General features: G+C 42.3%; 1 protein-coding gene across 2 annotated transcripts in view; it reads left to right on the forward strand.

Moving 5' to 3' along the window:
* The window catches only part of SCFD2 (sec1 family domain containing 2), a 97,523-nt gene extending 77,664 nt beyond the window's left edge, over window positions 1–19,859 (forward strand). Inside the window, exon 5 of one of the 2 annotated variants that reach the window (XM_066573086.1) lies at window positions 19,773–19,859. In XM_066573086.1, coding sequence (XP_066429183.1) covers window positions 19,773–19,778 — 6 coding nt within the window. In that variant the 3' untranslated portion in view covers window positions 19,779–19,859. Of the gene's footprint in view, window positions 1–3,436; window positions 3,530–19,772 lie in introns of those variants that run through there. The other variant, XM_066573085.1, reaches the window with a different exon arrangement.
* The last annotated feature ends 221 nt before the right edge of the window (window positions 19,860–20,080 follow it).

Below are 20,080 nucleotides of genomic sequence, written 5' to 3' on the forward strand. Positions count from 1 at the left end.
TTCCTATTTATGACATAATGCTCGTGCCAAATTTCCTGTTTCTATGACACCAGAAAGTGAGAAAATTACATTCCGTACGTAAAATTTGGACGCTAATTCTTTTGCGCTAGAATTGAATATTCGAGTTAGGACCAATTAGCTTTTCCTATTTATGACATAATCAATGCTCGTGCCAAATTTCCTGTTTCTATGACACCAGAAAGTGAGAAAATTACATTCCGTACGTAAAATTTGGACGCTAATTCTTTTGCGCATAGAATTGAATAATCGAGTTGGGACCCATTAGCTTTTCCTATTTATGACATAATCAATGCTCGTGCCAAATTTCACGTTTCTATGACACCGGAAAGTGAGAAAAATACATTCCGTACGTAATATTTTGACGCTAATTCTTTTGCGCATAGAATTGAATAATCGAGTTTGGACCCATTAACTTTTCCTATTTATGACATAGTCAATGCCCGTGCCAAGTTTTAAGTTTCTATGACATTGGGAAGTGAGAGATTTAGATTATGTACGTTAAATTTCTACGCCAATTCTTTTGCGCATAGAATTGAATAATCGAGTTGGGACCCAATTACTTTTCCTATTTTGGAGATAATCTATGCTGGTGCCAAAATAGGAAAAGTAATTGGGTCCCAACTCGATTATTCAATTCTAGCGCAAAAGAATTGGCGTCGAAATTTACGACATCGAGAAGTTGGAGAACTTTTGGCGAGTCAGTGAGTGAGGGCTTTCAGCTTATATGTATGTGTGTGTATATATATATATATATATATCGACCTTTCCCTAATACACTTGATAAGAGAACAGAAATGTCTCTTTAGTACAAATCACTGTCCCTTTATTTTATCATACAGATTCAAGTCAGTAGGAGCTGTATACAATATTGATCGGTTGGCTTGTGATGCAAACCAGCAACTGTGTACATACAAGTATATGTATGATAAAATAGAGTAATGGTCCTCACAGTAGCACACCAGTGTCTAAGGAGTTGACAAATCTAGGTCAAGAGATACAGGTCCATGGTCATACTATATGATATCCAATGTCCATACAACGAAACAAATGAAATTGTAGAGTATTAATGGAAAAGTATGGTAATAGCGTGTATGTGTGACAGGGATAGGAAAAAAAAACCTACTTAGCAGGTTGGTTGGCATGGCTAGCGACCGTACCTGGTAAACTTGGGCAGGTGGTGGGGCCCATCGGCCTTGAGCAGAGCCAGCTTCGGGTTTGTGGGCTATCAGGCAATAGAGTCTTGGTGGGCCTCTCTGCAGTGTTTCATGATGCAAGCTGCCGTAAAACTGCAACACTACGTTCCACTATTGTTGCTTTTTTATGTAGTTTACCATGTGATTAAAATAAGAGGTTACATTTTATAAATGTGGGTGTCATTGAGATATTGCTGTGGTATACATGATATACCAAAGAATTGTTGACAACCTATGGTGTGCTATAGAAGAGTTTACCGTTTTTGAAACTACTGCTTCTTGTATGACCTGACCAATAGTAAGGAAACGCAGTATTCAGCCCTCTTTATCACAATGCACAAGATTACATACAGTTAGTGTTGGCAGAATAATCAGGAAAGTCAAGTCTCAGATTTACATGGTTGGGGTGTAGGTGGAGTCGTTCTACAGTATCCAGGACAGAAACTCGCCGAACATTAGGCGGGCATTACAGAGGGGGGTCCTCTTCAGGACCATTGGGCTAATTCCATCCCTTCATAGTTGATTCAAGGAGGGAAACCTAATTAACATAGGTTCTGTTCACATCAGTCTGCTGCTTGCATGGGGGCCGTAGGGCTTATATGTGTTATGTGCTAGCAGCCTTTCAAGATCACATGGCAAATGTGAAATTAAACTAAAAATAAAATGGGAGCAGACCCTAAAATATTGCATATTGCAGCAGGACCTACGCACCTGCAGTGGGCTTTGACATCAAAGCCAGGTTACAGTGCAGCAGAGGAAGGTATAGGTAGTATAGTCAAATATCACAGAAGCAGTGTATAATATTCTGTCTCCATAAATCATATTATTTTGCAGGGGGTTTTATTCTTTCACAAAACAAAGCCACATAGCATGGCTGGGACACATTTGTTCTGCTTTTGCTGAAAAGAGGTTAGAAAGTGTGTTATGTATAGAATTAAATGGATTTCAGGTGTTGTATTGGACCCCCACAGCAATTCTGTGCTTTTGATCTTTGTCATAAAAATACAAATCAGAGGTGAGAGAAAAAAATGTACAAAGACATAACTCACAAAAAAAGAAGCCAATAATGTACCATCTGATAAACTGCAGGGCAGGCTCAATCACCATATACCCTGATGGTATGCAGAGATCTAGATTGCAATATGGGCGAGCTAAATGATCAATGCTGACTAGTATACAGTCACCCAGCTCAACCCTCCCCCAATCTGGGCCACATATTAGTCAGCATTGAACATTTAGCTCGCTCATATTGCAATCTGTCTCTCTGCATACTATCAGCGTCTATGGTGATTGAGCCTGCCCTACAGTTTATGTACGTTCTTGGCTTCTTTTTCTGATAGTTTTGTCATAAAAAAAAAAATTATGTACTATTCTACTCAAAGTAATTGGACACCAGAGCGAGAATCAAAAGTAGTATTTATTTACATATGCTAATAATTAATGGGGCTCCTTTTGGCCCTAATGACATGGGATACCCTCCGAGGTATACTTTCCAATAACATCTGATATACTTGAGCTAGTATTTCCCTCTATTCCACTTGCAAATGTCCAGCGAATTCTCCTGAGTGTCGCGAATTATCATTGGAGAGTTGAGCGATGTAACCATTTTCAATGAAGTGATGAATCTCGCTACTCCATCTTCAAATCAGGTGGATGTCCCTGGGTGTGCAGGTTCCCAGATAAGATGAAGGAAGTGGCAGCATAAAAGGATCTCATAAAAAATAATCTTTATTCTTCCATGATTGTTTTATGAAAGGGTAGGCTACGTTCAGTCCACATGAGGCCTTTTCCAAGCTACCCATTACACACACGGTCAGGTCTTAAATAACACACACCAGACAATCTGCACAAATCACAAGACAGAACACACCCATCAACTCCTGATGAAAGGAAAGGACAGCGCTGTGCCAAATCTCACATACTAGCAGCATGGAATTTGGGTGGCATAAGTCTAGGGATATTGGACTTGGTGAAAAGTGAAATGACAAGACTTAACATTGATGTTCTTGGAATTGGCGAATTACACTGGACAGGTAATGGATAGTTTCAGTCTGATGACTTCACATTGCACTATGCCGGACATGAGGAAATAAAGAGGAATGGAGTAGCATTTATTACAAACAAGCGGACCTCAAAGGCAGTAGAAAGTTTTAGAACAATCGGTGACCGTATCATTGCTATCCGGATACATTGTAAGCCAGTGAACCTCTCAATCTTTACAGGTCTATGCCCCAACGACTGATGCTGATGAGGAAACTATTGAAGATTATACAGGAAAGACTGCGATCAGTAGTTGAAGCCGCACTCCCTGATGCGCAGGCAGAGTTTCGGCGAGGAAACTGCACCCGCGACAATATCGCAAACCTGCAATGGACCATGGAAAAAGCTCGAGAATACGGAATAAAATCTACATGTGCTTCATCAACTACATCAAGGCCTTTGACTGCGTGGACCATGACAAACTTTGGCAGGCCCTACAAGAGCTGGGCGTATCGGCACATCTAGTCAAGCTGATAAAATCACTTTATACCACAGATTGGTTTGGGATCGGTAAAGGCATTCGACAGGACTGCATCCTCTCACCCTTCTTGTTTAACCTATATGCGGATGTGATCATGTGTAAAGACCTCGACAAATTGGAAATCAAGGTGAAAATAGGTGGAAGAAACATCAACTATCTCCTTTATGCGGATGACACAACTCTACTTACAGAAGCAGGTCTGAAGCAGCTGATATGGAAGATTAAAACTGAAAGTGAAAAATTGGCCTCTACCTGAATTTAAAGAAGCCTAAAATTACGACAACTGCAAAAACTGGCCAAATTAAAATCAAAATAGACAATGAGGCCATAGAATGCGTGCGTGACTGCATCTTCCTTGGCTCAAACATTGACCAGGCTGGAGAATCTATGCCAGAGATAAAACATAGGATAGCATTGGGGCGAAGCGCGATGCTAAACATGGACAAAATCTGTAAAAGTAGAGATATCGGCATAGTAACTAAATGCAGGATAGTACAAACCACCGTATTCCCCATAGCCGTGTATGGATGTGAAAGCTGGACTGCAGAAAGAGCCAATAGAAGGAGGATTGATGCGTTGGAGCTGTGGTGCTAGAGAAAGTTGTGCTACGCATGTCCTGGACGGTGAAAGTAACAGAGTCCTGAATCGTATAAGACCGGATATATTACTGGAGGACAAGATGACCGGACTCAGACTCGCTGATCGTGGCCTTCTAATGCGAGCTAAGTCGCTAGACAAATCTGTAATGCTTGGACAGATCAATGGCAAAAGTAGATCTGTCCACCAAAGGGCACAATGGCTGATATGTCAGAGCGGATACTGGCATGGATATCAGACAACTGAAAGGAGTGCAAAACCGAAAAAAATGGAGAGAGCTCGTCTTTAGGGTCGCCGAAGGTCGTGAACGACTAAACAGCTAACAACAACAACATTATCAACTATAAGCACCATAAGCTAGTTTATGCTGCTTCTAGTTTAGATGTCATTAAAGGGGTTGTCCCGCGCTGAAACAGGTTTTGTTTTTTTTCAATAGCCCCCCCCCCCCCCCCCCCGTTCGGCGCGAGACAAACCCGATGCAGGGATAAAAAAAAAAAAACGGGTAGTACTTACCCGAATCCCCGCGCTCCGGTGACTTCTTACTTACCTTGTGAAGATGGCCTCCGGGATCTTCACCCTCGGTGGACCGCAGGTCTTCTGTGCGGTCCATTGCCGATTCCAGCCTCCTGATAGGCTGGAATCGGCACACGTGACGGGGCGGAGCTACGAGGAGCCGCTCTCTGGCACTAGCGGCCCCATTCAGAAGACAGAAGACAGGACTGCGCAAGCGCGTCTAATCGGGCGATTAGACGCTGAAAATTAGACGGCTCCATGGAGACGAGGACGCTAGGAACGGAGCAGGTAAGTGAATAACTTCTGTATGGCTCATAATTAATGCACAATGTACATTACAAAGTGTATTAATATGGCCATACAGAAGTGTATAACCCCACTTTGTGCCGCGGGACAACCCCTTTAAGTCCATGAAGCTGTGTCTCACGCCCTTCAGGTCGTCCCATTCCTGCAGTGTCCCATGGCAAAGTCACTGCACACAGCCAGTACGATTCTTTTCAGAAGGCCATGTGTGCAATCCCATTCACTGTATGGCAGTGTGTGCACACAGGCTTCTGAAAAGAGTCAAGCTGGTGTGCACGCTGTGACTTTGCTGGAGGACACCGCTGGAACGGGGGACCGGGTGTATATACAGCAAAACTACAAGTACCACAACTTAGTTTATGGTGCTTATAGCTGATGACCGGTTCCATTAAAAGTGATATTTATGGAAATAAAAGTGGTGATGTAATGATAAATAGACTTTCCAGATGATCTTCCATTGTATATTTAAGCAGTTAGTGTTACTATGATGCACCCCCAGCCTCTCAGTATAATTTGTGATACTTGTAATCGGGAGTAGTGTTTACCTTTAGCTTATCCTTATTACTAACATATGTACAGCAAACCAAGAGTGTTGGCATCGGGGCGCTCCGGTTACTGGTGAAATCTTTATTTGTTGCTGTTCATTTTTAATTTAGAGGTTTATCCTTTCATAAAATCCTTTAATCCTATAGTTTAGAAATTCCCATACATTAGCAAAATAATGTAGAATCGCATAATTTGATAGCAGCCTATGCTATATGTTTACTTGACCATCCTATGAATCGTTTCACTGAATCTTTAACTAGATGGTTGCAGACAGGTCCTTCTAGTCTATGGATAAATGACGTGTGTGTATGTATAGTGTGTGTGTATGTATGTATGTATGTATAGTGTGTATGTATGTATGTATGTATGTATTTATAGGGTGTGTGTGTATGTATGTATGTATGTATGTATGTATGTATGGTGTGTGTGTGTGTGTGTGTGTGTGTGTGTGTGTGTGTGTGTGTGTAAGTGTAATAGTGTGTGTATGTATGTATTTATAGTGTGTGTGTGTGTGTGTGTGTGTGTGAATTTTTTTAATTTCCATTTCTTTTTCCACCAAACCAAATGTTTTGTATATATCTGGATATGCAAGGAACAGTTCTTGTGCAATCTAATGGAGCTTAAATTTAAAATGTGCGATGGTTGGAAGCGGTTTCTATCAGAGTATCAGATATCGGTTTCATTTTTCACCGTCATCAGTGCCAAAATTCTCCAATGAATTAGAAAATAGAATGATAAATCTACATCAATTAATCAGGTCACTTAATACTTTTTAATGTCTTTTAACTTTTCCAATAAATTGTACGTCCAGTTTAAAGTGAGTGTCTACACACTTTTTTTTTCTTAACATGAGAAATTCCAAAATCCTGTTTTGCTTATTTTTTTTTTACTATATTATAATACCTGGAACGTCTTTTTACTTACAGAGTTCCAAATACTCTAAATATGCCTAAAGTTAAAGGGGTTTTACTAGAATTAACATTAAAAAGTCGGATTGTTGGAAAGATCCCCATTGATCCAGAGAACAGGCGTCCCATTCCCCCCTGAACTGCAGCCTTCTGCAGCCTCTGCAGTGAAGAGGAGATTGAATGGAGAGATGGCTGTGCATGTGCGGTGCTGCTGCTGCATTAGTTTTCAATGGGACTACCAATGGGGATAACGGAGTGCAAGCTGTCAGTTATTTCCATCAACCCCTTAAAAATGAATAAAGTGGCGGCCACGCATGTGTCGCTGTCTCTCGATTCAATATGACATAACTGTAGCTTGGAGAAGTATCATGTACTGACAGAAGAGGGGAACATGGGTACCCCATTCTCGAGTCTCAGCAGTAACACCCCCTGCAATCTGACTTTTATCACCTATCCTATGGTAGAGTCAGCAGTAAAAAAAACAAACAAAAAACACTGTTGTCCATGACTACTGCATTGATTGGCGGCACTCGATGAGCCAATCACAGCCATCGCATTGGTTCACCAAGCGCTGCATTGATTGGTTCTCGAGCACTGCTCAGCCAATCACAGCCATCACTTCCTGGAGGCCGGATTCTTTCGTGCATGGCCAGGGACTGCAGCCAGAGGCATAACTTGAAGCGCCCGGGCCCTGATGCAAAACTTGTAACAGGGCCCCCAACTATAATGCTTTACTTATAGTACTAGGCTCCCTATATGAAGAAGAGAGGCCTTATGGGCCCCCTAAGGCTCCTGGGCCCAGGTGCAACCGCATCCCCTGCAACCTCTATAGTTACGCCCCTGACCGCAGCAAACGTACTGGAGCTTCAGAAAGCAGCGGGAGGCCCCGGACCGAGCCTGCTAAGTAATGTATTGCTTATTTATTTATTTTTTTAATGTAATGCAGCTAGGCCTTATTATCGGAGTAGGGATTATATTGAACCCCCCCCCCCCCAAAAAAAAAATAAAAAAATCAGTGTATGTGCTTATTTTCAGAGTAGGTCTTATTTTCGGGGAAACAAAGTATTAAAATCCCCTGGAGTACAATGGAATAAGTGAAAAATTGAGCAAAAATTAATTGAACAGTTCAGTTTTTGACATTTTTTTTCCAAGTCCTATCATTTAATAGCGGACTTAAAAAGTGTAGATTCGCCTTCACAGAGCATCTGTCACCACTTTTCCCGTTATCACTGTTTTATTACAATAAATCTTTTTGTGAGTAGTCCGTCAGATGGTCTCTTGTACTATTTTTGTGTCTTTTTTTTAGCATTTTTTTTAGGGAGTAGCAGCTCAAACAGGACGAACCTGAAATATGCTCTTTATTACACAGTTTAGAAAAATATTCTCCATTCTTGTTTCCAAATGTGACACATTTTGAATGTTGTGTTATAATTCTCTCTCATGCGGGGAGGAATTTGTTTTCGGTTAAATCATTAAGCTCCTCTGTAATAGCTTATAGATGCAAGTAGTAAATTTATTAAAAAGAAACAAAACAAATTAAACTTTGTAATCTACTCCACTGAGCATGTGGTCTTTATTATATAAGAAAGTTTTTGGAACGGCCCGATTCCCAGTGTCAAGTTCTGGCAAATAATTTAGCCCAGAGGAATATTGTCCATGAAAATATAGGCACTTAATACACACAGTTTCAATTTCCTGCTTGCTCTGGTTGTGGCTTACTTACGGAAAAGTACTAATAAGCAAATGAAATTAAGCTGGAGTCCATATAATAGTTATTGTGACGAATGTTATTTTTATGAAGTGGCAAATGTTAATTTGATTCCATTTTTGCAATTAGCTTGAACTATAGATTTCCACAATGTGCTTAATAGTAAGTTACGTTTGTTAGCTTATGACTAAGATAATGAAGTGAGCAGATCGCTATTATGTACACTGATCATCTGTAGCCTTAAAACTCACTGACAGGTTAAGGGAATAATATTAATTATCTTGTTATAATGGTAGTTGGCAAGGGGTGGGGTGTACTGTATTAGGCAGCAAGTGAATAGTCCGTTTTTGAACTTGACGTATTGGAAGCAGGAAATGGTTTAAAGGTTATGTAAACTTTTTACAAGATGACCAGGCTAACGGATTTTGGCCACGTAATGCGAACAGAGTAGCTAGGAAAATGTATAATGTTAAAGAAGACCCGGCGCCAAAGAATATGATGGCTGATACTGTCAGAGCCGCTACTGGCATGGATATCAGACAACTGAAAAATGCAATGCAAAACTGAAAAACATGGAGGAGGGAGCCTATAGCCTCGCAGCGGTTGGTGAACAACTAAATGGCCAAAAACAACAACAAACTTTTTACAAACTTCTGACTCAAGTTTTGATTTGTGGGGGCCTCAGTACCCAGACCCCCACTGATCAAAACCTTTGATGTGTTACTATGACATGTAAAAGATAGTGGCAGCACACCTTCCTGGAATTGATACGTGCAGAAGTTCACAGGAATCCTATGGTCAAAGGTACCACAAAATTCAAAGCAAGAAGTCGGGTAGTACACACTTTAAGGACTTTTTAGTTCAAAAAGTGTTTATTAGGACAGAGTATTCACATTTCGTATACAACAACTAGATGTGAGTAACATATAGTACAACACCTTTTTGGTGCTTCCGGCTTCTATCTTTGTCGCCTGAACCTAGTATATCTCTGACCCTTTTTGAACATATATGTAAGTCTAACTAAGCATACAACTAAAATCAAAACCCTAGCAGGGGAAAAAAAGGAAAAAATTAGAGAGGAGATCCCCAGTCTTGGAGCATGAATAAGGTGTATAATAAAAAAAAAAGAGGAGAAGAGAAAGGGGAGTTGTGGGTTGGAAGGGGATACAGGATGGGTCTTTGTAATGTCTGTGAAAAGCTGCATACGCGTGCCAACTGGAAACCTTGTGGCCTGGACTGATTAGAAAGAGGAATCTGCCTCCTCGCGCCAACACCAGTGAAGGCAACATCTAACCCCAGTATGTGGAAAGGAGAGGGAGGACTACGTGCTTAAGTCGTGACTGACTCCTGATCTACCCACTCCTTCAGTCTAAGCATCACCCAAAAATCCAGCCAGGGCTGCCATGTCGCATAAAACCCCTCTATAGCCACGTCCTTGTCCACCCTCATCTTCTTGTGCCTTGCCAGTGTGTTTACCTCCTCCACCCAATGGATCCTGGAAGGCCCAGGACTTGAATGCCAAAACCTTGGGACGACTTGTCTGACCGCCTGGACAAAGAAACGCATAAGACCCTTTTTTGCCTTTGCGATGGATCCCGGGAACATAGACAGCACTGCTATCTTAAAAGTGAACACCCTACCTCCGCCACATAGGCAGTTGTATAACCTCATTACACCTATCCACAATGCCGCCACAGGGGGGGCATTCCCACTATATGTGGGACAAATTGCCCCTTTCACTGGAGCACCTCCAACGCAAAGGGGAGGACTGGGGAAACATTCTACTCGGCCGTTTCGGGGTTCTGTACCACTGTGATAATATTTTAAAATGCAGTTCCTGTAATCTGGAGTAGACTGTCCCCTTATGTGTCGGGGTAAAAGCCTTCTGCAACATCACCGGAGGGAAGTGTCTCCCCATCTCTTTCTCCCATGCCCCCACGTACCCTGGGGGCTCTTGCCCTGTCTCCCACTCCAGCAATAGCCGATATAAAAGTAAAATTAGATGTCTGGGGGAATTTTAGGATACGCAGATTTCCTGGAAAAGAGTGAGAGCTTTAGCTATATTGGACCTGGGTGTTAGGGAGTCCAGTGATGCCCTAAACTGTAGATATGTCATCCATGCTCCCGGCAGGACCCGGGACTCCACAAAAAACTCAGCCAGAGGTCTTAGTCCCAACTAGCCAATCACGTCTCTCAAGCACGGGAAGGGGTTCGCGGGGGTAAGTTGCAGAGATTTACTCTGCTCAAAGGATTTAAATTGGGCATTGGCCAGCAATGGAGTGAAGGGGCCTGGGATGGACACCAAGTTGTGCCTCCTCGCAGAGCCTGACAAGGCGTCCATCAATTGACCCAGCAGGGGAGATAATCCAAAGGATTCCCTGAGCAGACTTTCCGAGATCCAAAACACCCCCTGAGTTAACCAGGGCTCCAATTTGTAATCCATTTCGACCCATATCTTAGACTCACGATGCCTGATTAGGTTTAGAACACAGCTTGCCAGATTTTTCCCTGTACTATAAGGCCAATATAGCAAATTAAGACCTTCCCTCTCCTTGGCTCTGGCGAGCATGTGATATTTTAATGTGGGTCTGCGGCCCTTCCAAACAATTTTTATAACTAGGGAGCGAATGCGTGTAAAAGTGACCTATTTAGCCGAATAGGGAACGCCTGGCACAGATCTAGGAACCTCAGAAGGAAGTCCATCTTGACCAAATTAATTCTACCACTCCAGGACAGGAAAAGTGGGTTTCAGTTATTTAAATCTTCCTAAATTTGCTAGGAATGGTTTAAAGTTTAGATCAAATGCATCGGAAGGGTCGGCCGGTAGTTGAACGCCCAAGTTTTTGATGGAGGAATTCTGCCATTTAAATAGAAACTGTCTCGAGGAAGGGCCAACAGCGGCTCCAGCCAACTGATGTAAATGTTTTAGCAAAAATAAGGCAGATCCTACATCGCTCATTATCCTACTGTGTGAGGAACATATGAAAGTATAACCAGGAATAAAAGTTAAATAAGAACCCTAGCAGACAGAGACCAATCAATCAACTGAGAAAACATTGTGAGGGCACAATGAGGAACCTAGGTTCAGCGGTTTGCTCTATCGCCAACTCTCCGCCACGATGAGCCCATGGCTGGGGCTAGCACACCATCCTGACAGGGCCAATCTGGGAGGGCTATCAATGGGAGCTCAAAGGCTCCCAAGAATCCCAGCAAGTCACCAAGAGACCTGAGCGCTGCCTTTTTGTTGCCTTTGCGGGCCTGTAGTTGAAAGGGATATCCACACTGGTACTGAATGTCTTTCTGTTAATGCCACCAATAGAGGTTTGAAGGCTCTTCTTAGTTGAAGCATGCAACGAGACAGATCTTGAAGAATAGGAATAGGGGGAACCCTTATGGGACAAATTCCCAGTCTCTAGCTTTACACATGATCAGTTCTTTTTCCTGGTAGAAGTGAATCCAACAAACAATATCTTGAGGGTCCATGGATCTTGGGCCTAGTATACAGTGAATCCTGTCAATTTGAATTGGTTTGTCAGGAGATCTCTGCAGGATGCTATTGAAAATTTTTTGGGCCCAATCCTCCAGCTGAGCGTGCATAACATTTTCCCCCAAACCTCTATGTACATTGTTCCTCCTATGACTATTTTCCAAGTCGTCTAGGTGTAAAAGTAACTGAGATTTGTGAAGACTGTATTTGAATAACTTTTCTGTGCGATTCGACTTTCTCTAATAACTTTTCCTGAGTTTCCTCCACCTCCAACAGGTGCTGGCCCACATGTACTATGTTCTTTTGCAGGGCTGAAATATCTCTCCAATTGGACACCTCCAGCTTATGAAGAGAGCTGTCCAGATCTCCTTTTGTAGGCGGGAAGCGCAAGTGTAGCCTCCAATCCCACTCCTCTCCCCTATCAGGGGACTCTGCTGCACTACCGTGGTTATGGACTCTGTGTGCCGCTGCATAGGCCCATTTGAGTGATGTGTTAGGAGGGCTGAGAGACTCACCGCCACCCCCACCGCCCCTTTGTCTGAGGGTGATGGGATCCAAGTCCTCTGCAGCAGATATTGCTGAGTGTAGTGGTGTGAGCTGCCTGTCGCCTCACACATCGGAGGCTGCACCCCTCCACTGTGTCCCCCTCTGGTGAGCACTGGTCTCCATTATCTGAAGGCCTCGAGATACTGGACTGAGCATGAGCTCCAGGGCCTCCAACATACAAATAAAGATTATTATTATTATTATTGGCCCGACCAGGAGCTGCATTATGGGGGCTGTGAGACTCACCACTCACTCCCCTCCATCTGCAGGTACTGGGTTCCGTGGGCTTTGCTGCATCTGCTACTGTGTGCAGAGGAGCCAGCTGCCTGCCAGCCTGTTGCCTCACACACTGGGGGCTGTGATCCTCCTCTGAGGCTTTCCCCTGTGAGCGCTGCACAGCCTCTACCTCTGCTTCCCGACTTGCCGCCGCATTTCTCTCACTCTCTTCCCGTCGGTGCCATTTTGGGACCCACGCGGCCGCCGGCCATCTCCGTCTGCGGGCGTAAGAACTGCTATAAGCAGCCCTTCTCTGGTCCCGGCAGATGTCCTGCGGTGCTCTGGGCTCTCCTGCATCCCATGGTCTTTCCTGCGTCCCATGGTCTTCATCTGAGCTGCTCTTCTGTGTCAGTAAGCCTCACTGTTATAGGTGTTGCCGTCGGAGCTCTCCTCGAGTGTGACCTACTCCGCCATTAGCTAGCTCCGCCCCTACCCCACTTCAAGGACTTTTTAAAGCTGCTGTTTAAGTCTATTTTCCAACATCCAGATATACAGAAATGAACAGGATGTGACGTTTCAAGCTACATGCTTCATCAGGCATTAATTAGCAAAGTTGCAAACTGGGGTACAAAAGATACATAATTTGTACAGATGCATGGGTACCCAGTAGGACAGTGTGCCTCCAAGTGTTGGACGGTCTAGGAACCAAAAGTTGCAAAATCGCAGAACTTTATATTAACTAGGAACTGGCGCAGGTTTTTGGTATAATTTACTGCAGTTTCTGGTGTCGATTTTATATTAATGTGTCGGCCTGGGGCAGCTACGCCCGTTCTGACAAGCCATAACCCCCTTTTCATGGAGGAGCAAAAGTTGCAAAATTTTAGGACAAGCAAGACTTAAGCAAAATTTTATGTGTGTAAGCCAGAAACTAGCATAAAAACTTTTATAAATGGTGTTTTAGTATTTAAAGCTTCAGATGGGAATTCATTGTATAGAATTTTTTTTTGCCATCTCCAAAATACTATTGCCGATCCTTGTAGGACAGAACAATGGTGTCTTATACAATAAGAATTAGGCATTTTTTGAGTTAATACTCTTATTCTTCTACATGATTTATAATGAGTGTTTTGTTTTTTTACACTGTTAACCTTTGTTAGCCTTTTCACCCAATTTTCTTTGCATATTAGTTCACCGGCATTTACATGCCAGGAAGCCTCTGTCTTTCATGTAGAAGTACTTACATCGCTGTCTTCAATTTGCTTGGCCTAGATTTCATCATTCAAAAAGATATTGTTAGAAAGAGGGAGCGACTGATAAGAGGCGAGTTGAAATAAACATGAAATAGTTCATTCATTTAGGAGTATCTGTAACACTGCCAGAAAGAAAGTTAAAAGTTAAATGGATGAACGTGGCTATTAACCCACTTGGGAAGCCTCGTACATGTCATCTGGAATCTCTGTAAAACCTTTGATCCCTGTTTCTTTATTTAATACTTGACCCTTGGTTTATACCAAAAAATGAACGCCTGAGACATTGTACTAAACTGTCACCTCAATGTACTATAATGACTGCTGTGACGGCTTTATTCCATACGATGATTGCGTTTCCAATTGATCCTAAAACGACCCTTCAGTTTTAGGGCAAACTTCTGCCTCTGGACTGAAGGGGGAAAATAAACTGCCTGCTGATGTTCTTCTATGCCGATGTTATTTGAATCTTCCTGTTCAGGATCTGGTTTCAGCTGTCCAATATGGTCGCTGATTGGCCACTGATGATGAAGCGAGCAGTACTGGCCAATCAGACATCAGGTATAGTTCATTGGTAGTCTAACATTACAGATGCACTGTGGGGATTAGGTAGTTTGAAGTTTGTTGGCCATTTTGGACAGCTGAAAATAGGACCCAGAACCAGCGGGTCAGAGGGTATGAGTACAGAAGACCAACTACAAGTAGTATAACTGTCCCCAGGATAAAGTTTCATCCCGAAACTGGAGGATCACTTTAATAGATCTTTCCATGAAATGTATTTTGCATCTAAAACTTTTTAGCAGTTCATCGTTGACCTGTTGATATTGGTGGCCTAATAGTTGGGGCCAAGCATAAATGACAGTCTTATAATAATCAGCCTTGATTTTGAAAAGTTTAAAGGGAACCTGTGACATTAAGCACATTGGTGTCTCATCTCTGGGCTGCATAATGTAGAGCAGGAAGACATGAGCAGATTGATATATAGTTTTATGGGAGAAGGCTCAGTGTAACTTGTGTATTATTCATTTAAATCCCTGCTCTTTATATACTTTGGAGTCTGGTGGGCGGTCCTATCAGTAATTGACATTTCTCTGATGGGACCGCCCACTGGACTCCTAAATATAAAAATCAACAGGGACTTAAATAAAGTAGAAGTTATACTGAATCTTTTCCCATAAAACTATATAACAATCTGCTCGGCTCCTCGTGCTCTATAACATGATGCCTGTAGATCAGACTGCTTCCCTTTAAATCTGTCTTATGTAAGTTGACTTTTATAAGTGAGTCTGGTGTAAGTTGGCAGCATTTGAATCCTTTTTGTATATCTTGTGACGTTTAGTAGTGGCTGCGCCATGAATATTTAAGAAAGAGAAATCTTAAGCAGATCTTTCATGGAAGAGCAATGTCCCTTTAAATGGAAGCTTGTTCTCTCGTGAGATAGAAACATTAGCTCTTGTTACTGACCGTGGAACAATTTAGGAATACAATTCTTATTTGTTATTGAGGTGTCCATATTTACTCCCCCAGCTCTATGTTAAAATATTGGTACATCTCTATCATGATAACCAGCATTCACTTCATCATATGCTTAAAAATAGTAATTTTTACGGATAGTTCCCGATCCAAATGGTCATGTGAAGAAGAACAACAAGTTGAAGATTTGATGGAATGTGCCGTTGTCCGCACCCTATGTCTGCTCACTGCAGCCAGAAATAAATCCAGGATGATATCCCGCTTCCATTCTCGCTGACACATATTTGATAGTGTTTTTATCTGGATTGTTTCCCAAACTCTCAATCTACTATATAACCTTAGCCAAGCTCACAGTATGTAACACGCACCACCCTATTTATTGAAAAGTGATATATCGGATGTGGCTGCTTAGCAGAGGCATTCTGATGGCTATTTATTGGCTTATTCTCCATCCTTATTAATGACTCACTTATGGAAATTTGATTTCACGTTACTGTGGCAAAAAAAAAAAATGTTTTGCTCATTGACAATTCAAACTCTAATAGTGTTGAGTGAACTTTTCAAAAGTTTGGTTTCCTGGTTTGTCGGACCTTGGCAAAAGTTTTTGTTCAGTCCATATTAGTTTGAACCGAACAGCGACTTCACCAGTAGCCCTAAAATGTGTGTATAAAACGGTCTAAAATCTATAAAAATCATCGTCATCCCCCTCTTTCGGTTCCCAGTGGTTAGCACTGTTGCCTTACATCACTGGGGTCCTAGGTTCAAATCTGATCAAGGATAATCTCTACATGGATGTTTGTGTGGGTTTCTTCGATCATTTATATAAACTCCATACAGATGTTGTCTTTAGCCAGATATGAACCTCAGAACCCAGTGTTGCAAGGCAGCAGTCCTAACTACTGAGCCACCATTCTTCCTTCCTCCTCCTTCCTTTTTATTCCTCCTCCTCCCCCTTGTCCTCCTGCGGAGGAGAAGTGGAAGAGGATGGCAGTCGTATTTTATGGGCAGACACTGTTTCTGCCTACACTCAGTAGTCAAATCTATCTATAGTGATTACTAGAACTAGACCAGTGATACTGAGCTGGTGGACTGTGGTCTAAATCTGGATCAGGATGCCAAATGTCCTCACTCTGCAGACCTGCTGTCATGTATTGGAAGAGGGCAGTGTCTCCAAGGTTTCCTCTGGGGCCAAAAAAACAAGGGTGTTTCCAGGCAAATGCTATTGATGACTTATCTTAAGGATGTATTATCAATAGTTGATTGTCAGGGCCCTCCTCTTGCAATCCCTGGTGATCAGCTGATCACTTGGCCCACTGTTACTGCAGTGGTATCCACTGCTAGTGCATCGAGTCAGAGGTGAAGTGTCAGAGGGCTTCACTCCCATTGAAGTCAATGGGAACGCTGCCCCGGTGTCAGAGCCGTAAGTGTAATAGTTGGCTATGGTCCTGTTGATTTCAGTGGAAGTGAAGCCCTCTATGATGCTTCCGTCTCCAACTGCGATGATGACATCCAGCCTTGCTCTACTGACATTGGGCTGGGCGATCAGCTGATCACTGTGGATCCCAAGTGGCAGGTCCCTGGTGATCAGCTATTGATAACCTATCCGGAAGATAGGTTATTAATATGATTTGAACGGAAAACGGCTCTTATTTAAGAGGTCTGGTCTGTGATCTGATTAATTTAAGAGTCTGGAATCTGATTTATTTTTAGTGCTCAGGTCTGGTTTCATTTTAGTTGTGCTTTCTGAGGTCTGATTCATTTTAGGGGTCTGGTCTAGGGTCTTAATTAATTTTTGAGTCTGGTTTGGTTTTTCCATAGTAGATGATCAGAAACCTTGATCTAAATAGTAATACAAAATTTGTGACACATTCACCACATAAAATCTCTACAGTTCTTTAGCTCGGACCTTCACCATGCATGGACGTTTATGGAAACTAATGGAGTACTCTTCAACTAGTCTATTCTGAAGGTATAGTAGGTCAGACCACTCTTGTATTCATTTTTTAATATTTCAGGGTTTTACTGCTATTTGCCATTATTTTACAAAATGTTAAGTTACGAAATTACAATAGACCAGAAAATACTTCTAGATCTAGACTGTTATAATATTACTTAACACTTTTTTTTTTTTGCCGTTTCCTAAGGTGTTATATGTGGACTTGGCCTAAATTGAGGACAAACTCTAAGTCTGTGACCTGGCTAGACACAGGCGGATCTCATTTGTACTGTTTAGGAAAACTCCTCCCAAGTCAAAAATGTACATGATGGGACTGATACTTTTCCAACCCTTGTGTCATGTCAAAAATATTATTCCAATGCTTAAACTTTGAAAACATAGTAAATCACTCAGACACATTAAGACTGGTGAGCTGGAACTATTTATTCAGACTTATTGGTATAACTGAGCTACTCAGAAGAAGTGTCTGATATTTTTTTTTTTTGCCCTGAAGCCGTTTTATTGAAACCTTTTTAAAGTTGATCTTTTTTTTTTTTAGAAATTCTTGAAAACCTCTCCCATCCTGGAATAGTTGATCTCTAGAGATGACACTCTTGCCATCTAAGCATCATAAAAAAATTGCATAGCTTTGAAAACCCATTCGCACATACCGTATTTGGGAATTCAGAAGTAATGAATGGAGGTTTGATGTTCAGCATCCTCCATTCGCTAGAGCAGATAGTGGTTACAAATAACATGGACAGGCTGTTGGTTTCAATGGGAATCGTGATATTCAAATAGGAGATGGTGTAATGCCATAAGTCAATGACTGAGCTTCTAACAGGCCTTGTAAAATTACTTGGTACATAGTGATTCAGAAAGAATGGTGCAAATGTAAAGCTGATTTCTTCATACATGAATTGACCTACCACAGCCCCAAAAGCATAAAAAGATAGAAGAGCTCTTCAAGTTTTAATGCACCTTACAGAAGTTCAATGTGGGCGCCGTTAGTGACACAAGATGACCTAAAACACATCTCCGCTGCAGTGGAACTGATTACAGGATCTGTCTTTACGCATCTGGGCAGAACTGGACTACTGACTTGACTCGTCACTAGAGATGAGCGAGCGTACTCGGTTCGGGTGTTTTTGCGCTCAAGCACCACTTTTTCCGAGTAACTGACTACTTGGACGAAAAGATTCGGGGGGCGGCGTGGTGGCGCGGGGGGTATCAGTGGGGAAGAGGGGGGGAGCTCTCTCTCCCCCCCCCCCCCCCCCACTCCTCTCTGCAACCCCCGGCTCACCCCCGGCGCCACCCGAATCTTTTCGTCCGAGTAGTCAGTTACTCAGAAAAAGTGGTGCTCGAGTGCAAAAACACCCGAACAGAGTACGTTCGCTCATCTTTACTCGTCACCAATGGCGTCCACATCCAACATCTCTAAGATGCAGCCTGTTTATACAGGCATGTATATCATTGGTTAATTCAAACAGGAAATCGTACAGTCATTCACAATCGCTGTTTAAACTCAACAAGCCAACAATGATTTTTAGTCCTGCATCAAATGACGAATGAAAAGTGAGCGATTTCTCCCTTGTGTTTTGGTTGTTGGCTGCGTTTAGGATGAAGGATTATGGTTCATTTTCGCCCGTTTAAACCCTAATCATTCCGTCTGAAGGGGCCTTTAAGACAGTAGATGCTGCTACATGGCTTGAAACGATTGAAGAGTTCTTCACGTTTTTAATGCAACTTTCAGATGATCAGCTTTACTTTTGCGCTATTCTTTTTGAATCACCCTGCAATATATACTAGATTAATTACATAAGATAAATTGGAGAAAATTTGGAGAATAAAATACATTTCTTACCTCCTTCTTATTATTTGGATCTTTTGGGCATGTTCACATGGGATGGAAATGCTGCAGAATGCCTACAGCGGAAAGTTCTGCGGCAAATTCCGAAGCATTTCCGCATTGAAAACCGAACCCAAATCCACACCAAAGGTGCGAAGTTTGACTTGTAATCAGATGTGTATCTGCCCCAGATTTCAGCAGATACTGCTCTCCCCTAACCTCGCTACACTTGAGCTGTAAGCGTTCCTCGGTACCTGGCAGCCTCTAGCTAGCGCCAAGCTGCTGGTCAGGTGATGCAGAAGGGGTGCTTGCTAGACGTTGCCCGGGTGCCAGGGCATGCTGACAGCGCAAGCATTGCGAGGCGAGGGGAGCACCATGTCTGCTGAAATCCGCTGTAGATACAACGGTGTGTGGATTTTTACTCTCTTTTCGATGCGGAAATGCTGTGGAATTTCACGCTGTGGACATTCCATAGTACTTCCGTCCCACATAAACTAGCCTAAAAAGTAGTTTGCAGCCTTTAATTTTGCTTTTCCTATGATTAACGGTCTACGTGATGTCTGCATGTAACCCCTGACCGGATTATTCATTCATTTTAAGAATGAGTCTTACGAAATCACATCCAAAAAAAAAAAATACGGCAAGTCACTAAACTTTTATAGGCATTAAAAACAAATGTTTTTTTTTCTTCTCTTTCTTCTTCATTAGCTGTAATTATACACTCGATCTCATGGCACGATGGAGTGTTTTTGCATCGGCAGCATCGTGTAGCTTCTCCAGTGAATGACTTCTAAGTTATCTTATTTGCTTACATTGTAACTTCCAAAAAAAATCATGCCACGTTTCTTCCGTGCATAAAAAGCACTGAAATGTCTCGGGGAGGGATTCTTTCAGGATGATTGTTATTCACTTCCTCAAAGTGCAAGACTGCCATCTATCGGACGGTGTCATTATAAAGAAGGAATTTGGAATTTAACAACTTAAAATAAGTAAAAAATGTAGAGAAGCAATTAGCT

This window comes from Eleutherodactylus coqui, chromosome 7 (assembly GCF_035609145.1).
Source record: "Eleutherodactylus coqui strain aEleCoq1 chromosome 7, aEleCoq1.hap1, whole genome shotgun sequence".
NCBI lineage: Eukaryota > Metazoa > Chordata > Amphibia > Anura > Eleutherodactylidae > Eleutherodactylus > Eleutherodactylus coqui.